At 41.9% G+C, this 6,437-nt stretch overlaps 2 protein-coding genes across 6 annotated transcripts in view; one reads left to right on the top strand and one right to left on the bottom strand.

The window, feature by feature from the left end:
* Nucleotides 1–6: 6 nt before the first annotated feature.
* On the bottom strand, nt 7–5,608 carry LOC103384198 (target of Myb protein 1). 2 transcript variants are annotated; one of them, XM_008317624.3, is made up of 15 exons: nt 5,474–5,608; nt 4,406–4,490; nt 4,077–4,155; nt 3,837–3,986; nt 3,532–3,666; nt 3,288–3,437; nt 3,037–3,153; nt 1,981–2,114; nt 1,862–1,904; nt 1,629–1,764; nt 938–1,007; nt 602–677; nt 454–501; nt 343–382; nt 7–220 (listed from the first exon to the last, which is right to left on the bottom strand). In XM_008317624.3, the coding sequence occupies exons 1-15, from the start codon at nt 5,544–5,546 to the stop codon at nt 75–77; spliced, it is 1,482 nt and encodes a 493-aa protein (XP_008315846.1). In that variant the 5' UTR covers nt 5,547–5,608; the 3' UTR covers nt 7–74. The 2 variants fall into 2 exon arrangements, with proteins under 2 accessions (XP_008315846.1, XP_024914382.1); XM_025058614.1 differs by lacking the exon at nt 4,406–4,490 and having other exon boundaries at nt 5,474–5,572.
* grk4 (G protein-coupled receptor kinase 4) overlaps nt 3,550–6,437 on the top strand; it is a 52,861-nt gene continuing 49,973 nt past the window's right edge. For 2 of the 4 annotated variants that reach the window (XM_008317628.3, XM_017035062.2), the window contains exon 1: nt 3,550–3,680. The gene's annotated coding sequence lies outside the window, so the exon portion shown is untranslated. Of the gene's footprint in view, nt 3,681–5,475; nt 5,583–6,437 lie in introns of those variants that run through there. The other 2 variants (XM_025058608.1, XM_017035063.2) reach the window with 1 other exon arrangement.

The following is a 6,437-nucleotide window of genomic DNA, read 5'->3' as shown; positions in this document are numbered from 1 at the left end:
TTCATATGAACGGTCTACAGCATGTCTGCATGCAGGCTGAAACTTCCACACATGCCTGCTGGACGTGTCCACACTCAGAGAGAAAAGAGCTGGTCGTGCGATCCATTCTGTCGTCGTGTTGACTGTGGTGAGGGTCTGGACGTGGTGGGCCGTGTGGGGTGAGGCGCCTGGCTGTTCTGGTCTGCTACCTTGGCCCGGTCCTCCAAGAACTGATCAAACTCTGAAAAAAAGAGTGAGATGTTTGACGGTGATTGTGTAAATATGAGACACTACTCCCTGTGTTAGCGTGAGACTTAATCTTCATCTACTGTAAAGATTTAAAGGGCTGATGATGTTACACACCTTCACTGGTCACACCCTCACACACTGACGACTGCTCCTCCTGTTACGAACACAGAGCAGGTTGAAAACCACAGCAACAGAACTTTCTATCTGAATTGTTGTGTGTCTTACCGTATCACAGGATAACCACTTGTCAACGTCGTTGTGGAAAGAGTTCGTCTGTAGAATTAGAAAAAAAGTTAGATCACATGTCCAGACTGTGGTGTGTGAAAGAAAGTCTGTGAGTGTGTGTGTGTGTGTGTGTTACATGTGTACTCACTCCTCCTGTGACCTGCAGCCTAGTGTCCAGGGCTCCAGCCAGCCCCTCTACAGCTCCTGGATCCTCATATTTGACACTGGACACACATGAGGACAGTGTTGTTAATCTGTCACATCATTTCAGACCAGGACACATGTTGTTCCTGGGTAAAACTCTCAATTTACACTTGGTGGTATACAGTATATAGTATACTATACTACATGATATAGGACTATGTAATTGTCTGATTTTTATTAATACTCTTGCAAGAGTAACTGTAACATCAAGAATTTCCTGTAAATTTCTGGTGTAGCTCAAAGCTTAGCTACTTCTTTTTTATCTGTTTACAGGACTCACCATTTCCTCTGTTCAGCCAGCGAACTAGTCCTGGTCTGAGCGAACATGTCAAACTCCTCCTCCTCTTGTGCTGCGGGGCAGGCATTGAACTCGGTAAGTCACAATGTCAGAGTGAACATATGCAGGAATACCAAAGTACATTTAATATTTGCCAAAAACATAATAAATCCTTCACCACGATCCTCTGAAACCACTGATGATTGTAACCATTTTTTATGTCATTCAACATCAAGGTGTCCACATACTCACGGGACGTCAGACTCAGGGTCCGTTTGGTAATGCTAGGTTAGTCTACAATCAGAAAGCTGACTTTATTTTAATAATGTTTGTATCAAATGAATGGTTCTCTGCAGCCTCAGAAAGCACATGTACTGTGCAAGTTCTAGCCAGGTTACTATCTTTCCTCCATCAGCCACATAGCACCACCTGCAGTCCACAACCCAGAGGTTTTGCATGGGTCGTACCTTCTGCAGTTTTATGTTGTGTAGAAGAAGCTTTTAATTCTCTACATTTCCTAAAATAACAGAAAAGGGAAAAAGGTGGTTTGCACCTGCCTAGGACTTTTGCTCAGCACTGTAGACATCTTTTAACAGACAAGTGAAAAATAGATCTTAGTTTACTTAAGACCCAGTATCTCCGACTTAATGTGCAGCTCTACAACCCAATTAGAGTTGAATCAGAGTTCACTCACTCTGATTGGTCACCTGTCCTTGACCTGACCAGGTGCTGCTGACTGCCGGTTGGCTGGTTGTTGTGATGACAGCAGGTTGACTGAGGTTGGTGGGCTCAGGATGCAGGTCGTTGAGGTAAGGAGTGTGAGTGGAGCTCTGTTGAAGAGAAGACAGAGTTTAGTGAAGAAGATTTCAAACTCCTGTCAGAGGATCGTCTTACAGCCGTCATTGGGTTAAACAGGGCGTGTCCTACCTGCTGAGGATGACTGACTTGTGCCTTGTTGAGTCTTTCAAACCTAAACACAGCAGACCTCACAGTTACAGACTCACAGACAGACTCCATCTCTGAAAAAACACTCATCAGCAGCAAACCTCTCGTAGCGAATGAAGGTGTTGTTGAGGTCATCGTTGATGACCAGTAGCTCTTCAATAAAGCCTTCGTCCAACAGCTGTGGGATCAGCTCCACCACTCTGGTCTGCATGTGTTTACACACCGAGTACAGCTGCTGCTGACACACAAGTGAAGGAGAGAAGAGTCCAGCTGTTTATTCCTTTTTTTCCTGTGGGTTTTCCGTCCGTTGGCGCTGACCTTAAACACTGGGAGAACGAGGAACAGTAGGACAAACAGGTGTTGTTGTCGTAAGACCACAAGCAGCTCAGTCCATCAGCGCTGCATTGTTTACACACAGCAAACACAGTAGACCAAATATTTTGACTTGTCTTGTCTGCTGTAAATTACGGCAAAAACACAATGGCAGGTTGTCTTCAAAACAAAGAGCTGACAAAATCAATGCGCCCGTTGCCCACCCAGGTTCACAGTGAACAGTTCCCATACAGAACATAAATCCAATAGAAAGGTCACCTACTGTCTATGTGGGTCCTCCATCTCTCCCAATATTATTGATCATTGATCATATGGCAATATGATCAATGTTGGCAATTTGTCGTCTTTTCTCAGGTTTTCGTCGTGAATTACTTCTGGACTGTATTTTGTTTCACCCTTTCAGGGTATAGTGATGGTTTTTCTGTGAAGTTTATTTAGGGTTTTATGCTGCTGCTCGTACATTTTTCTGTTTTTAACTCATCTGTTTCCTCTAAAGTGACGTCTTTAAAGCCAAGGCCAGAGGGCAGCTCCAGAACTTGAATGAGCTTTACTGTTTCCTTCTTCTCATGTAGCAGACCTATTCAAATAGCAGCCCATGGGCCACATGCAGCCAAGACACAACCTCAGAGTGGTAAAGCTGATAAAAAAGCTGATAATCACAGTTAGAGAGTGATCCAAAATTTTTGTCCAAATTATAATCCAAAAAGAACTTGAGTAATCTAAATCTCTCTTTTTGGTTTGCCTTTACTACAAATTGTAAAAGGAAACGTGACCGTGGACCAGCTATAGATGAATCTTGCTCTCGTGCTCTCTGTGGTACAGACCTGCAGCAGCTCTGTGTCTTCAGACTGACTCTGTCCAGGCACAAGGTTATTCAGCATTTCAGACATGACTGTGAGATTTCCCTTCACCAGCCCCAGCTCTTTCCGCAGCTTCTGTTCCTGTATTAACAAAAAGAAAGTACTGGATGTAGTGTAACAAACAAACAACTCTAATCATTCTAGGGTCAGTGATCGGTTATTAATGCAACAACATTAATAACAGTGATTGAATGAGAAGGTTTTCTAGGCAGTACCTGTTCTGCAGAGAGTCTCACTGGTCTGTTATCAATCTGAACTAAGGGTGAGGTAGTGGGAGTGTTTTCTCCTGGAGGAGCCGCTGGTTGCATCTGCTGTGGAGGAGAAACGATGGCGACCGTCTCAGGAGAACCATCCTCTGGAACACTCTGCAGAATTGAGCCAAAAAAGGTTTTTGACACACACTCTACAGTTCAGTTCATCTGCACCTGGTCCTTTTGTTTGACTGACAGACAACCTCACCCTGTTTGGAGTGTGGATGGGGGACAGGGAGTCCAGATCTGTCATGGGAAATTCCAGACCTCGTCTCTTCAGGTCATCATACACATGCACCACTCCTGACAAAGAGGAGGAGCTGCGGAAGGCATCAGCCCAAGACTGGAGGAGAGAAGGTATGAGATAATGAGAAAGGTTGACATCTATGAATAAATCGCTGCTTGTGACCCATGTGAAAAGCTGTAGACCAGATACGTTTGATTTTATTTACTGTGGTCTAGAAAAATGACCAGGAAATGGTTTGCCTGACTGCAGTCATGATGCAGACGTACCTGTATGAGGCTGAGAACCCTATCATGCAGAACACTGGGTGGATTATATTTGGGAAGAATGGAACGGACCAGGACCCCTTCAACAAAATCCTGTGACGCCACCAGCACCTGGAACCGGTGTCCACAGTTCTTCACACAGGCCTCAAGGACCTGTATGACAGAAATGATCGTTTATGATGAGACTGAAGTCAAACACTTTCAGGTTTTATATAAATCAGAAATGTTTAAACATTGACTCACAGTGAGGGCCAACATGATCTCCCTGAAGTTCTTGTTTCCCACGATTCTCTTCCTGATAGCTTTGACTGCATCTCTAGCACTGGAGGAAGGGGGAAGGTGATATGACATCCCCAGAAAAAAATGTCCTGATTTATTTTGTTTAGACTTCCTTCTTTTCAAATGTTCTACAACTATAATTCGTTATAAATATAATTATAGGAAGCAGTGATGCAAACATATCAACAACACCAAACAAGGAGAATGTTAGAATAGTTAAAGACAGGATTGGGAATTGTACTTGTATCCATTTCCCTTGTCATGACCAGAGAGAGAGTGGACATCATCCTTACCCCTCGTCTGTCTCATTGATGATGTCACATATCTCTATGTTTAGCCCCCAGTCATCTGCCTGCAGAGAGCCACTGGTAGCTTGCTCTGTCAACAAACGGTTACAGGGATATATTACTTTGGTAAAGTGTAGCTGAGCTCATGATTGCTCCACAACATTTACACTTGATTTCTTCTTCTGACACAAACCGTTGAGTAATTGGAGCTAAACTTTTTTTTTTTCTTCCATCCCACATAGTTTCCTCATAATCCTCTACACTCCCTCCCAGCAATGACCGCCGCCACACACACACACCTCCCTTCTCTCACTCCAACCTCCACCTTAGCTTTTCCAAATCACTCCTCCCTTCAACACATGACTGTCAGCTGCTTCAGTACAGTTCAGCCTCAAAGCTTTATGAAAACCCTCTGACATGAATGTGTGAACAGGGGGGAAAAATAACAGAGTAACAGAGAAGTACAAGAAGACGAAGAAAAAAACCATCATAGTTACTAGATAACAGTTGTGTAGCGTATTTTAGCTCATCATTTACTTTCTTCAGCTACTGCAGAAATACCCATAATAAATACCCATGTCTTCAAATTTAACGCTGTTTGTTTAGTCAGATAAAGAGAAACGTGTCGCTTTTATCGAGAAAACTCCTCTTAATTTAAAGAAGACATTTATATTTGACCATTACAAGAGATAGCTAACGCAAATCTAGCTTCATAAACGCAACTTCGACTGAGGAAGTCAGAGGAAACATTACACGGCTCTCCCATTCGTTCATCAAGCTATCGTTTTGACACCGTGACCAATCACACGAGGAACATACAGGATAAAGACCCGCCTCTACACTATCATTGGTTATTTAATGTACTTCCAGTGTTTCTGTCAATCTAGAAACTTGTTTGTTTTTTAAAATCAATTTTAGAAAGGGTTACATTAACTTAAAGACTGGAGTAAAGTAAACATTATATATATCGACTATTTATATTGTAAGTTCAAATAATAATGGTGATGTCGACAATTCACCGGAACATATTTCCGTAAATATTGTAAGTTTTAAAAGCAAAAAAGGAGAACCTACCGATTCTCTGACCAACGGGTGTCGAAAATGGATTTCCGATTAGAAAGTCAATTTTCTCCCCGAGAGAAAACATGTTGACAAAATCTTCAGGCGTCCAGTGTGTATGAAAGTGAGTTGTTTCCTGATTAACCCACCTCTTTCTCTTTATCTCTCTCTCTCTCTCTCTCTTTTTCTCTCTCTCTCTGTGTGTGTGTGTGTGTAATTGAACCGCTGCTTCATAGATATCACGTGAAAACAGACGTCAGGAAACACAGCAAACAAACTTAACACATCGGGACACCTACATGAAGTTAAACCGAGTAACATTTGGGTGTTTAATTTAATTGTACGGGACATTTTACCCTACATCAACAGCGTACGCAGTAAATTATTTGTTTTTAACTGTAAGAATTGTGAAATTTATGTCGTATTCTGCACATAATTTGCCCTGTTAAACTGCCACAGGGAGCCAGGGTACCTCATTGTTCGTGTTTTTTCCCCTAAAAATAACTGTTCATTCTTTTAATCCTAACTATCAGAACAGTCCTACAGCTCGATAGCTCCTGTCTGTAGCCAACGTCGCTACTCATTTTGTCGTACAGTTTTAAGACAGTAGCACCATCCAGTGCTCGTTAACTATGTCTGCAGTTTGTCACACACTAGATCTAGCGTAAAAAAGCAGTTATAACAGAACGAAATGCATCAATTGTTATTCTAAAAAACTCAATTGAATCCAATAGATATAGATAGATATTTAAATAGATATTTCCTCAGTAAATATGCTACACTGTAAAATCTCTTTTCTTGCGTAAATGCGTATTATTGCCGCTAGGTGGTAGCATTTAGTAGTTAAATTTAGTTACGTTACGTTTTGTGAGTACTAACATATTGTATGTCTCCTTGTGTTATTGTATTCTTCTACATTATTAGACACAACAGGGTCATTGTTCTTTCATGGACTATTTTTTAACCAATTTCCCTCTAA

Source organism: Cynoglossus semilaevis, chromosome 9 (genome assembly GCF_000523025.1).
Source record: "Cynoglossus semilaevis isolate Cse_v1.0 chromosome 9, Cse_v1.0, whole genome shotgun sequence".
Lineage (NCBI taxonomy): Eukaryota > Metazoa > Chordata > Actinopteri > Pleuronectiformes > Cynoglossidae > Cynoglossus > Cynoglossus semilaevis.
Note: the sequence above shows the minus strand (reverse complement) of the source record. Positions and strands in the feature narration are given on the sequence as shown.

What these genes read in the sequence shown, in the direction of transcription:
- LOC103384198 (XM_008317624.3), bottom strand. Translation starts at nt 5,546, where the DNA reads ATGTTTTCTCTCGGGGAGAAAATTGACTTTCTAATCGGAAATCCATTT. An exon ending in GGGTTCTCAGCCTCATACAG is followed by an intron (nt 3,667 to 3,836) that starts GTACGTCTGCAT and finishes TCTCTCCTCCAG; the next exon opens with TCTTGGGCTGATGCCTTCCG. An exon ending in ACCTTCATTCGCTACGAGAG is followed by an intron (nt 1,905 to 1,980) that starts GTTTGCTGCTGA and finishes TGCTGTGTTTAG; the next exon opens with GTTTGAAAGACTCAACAAGG.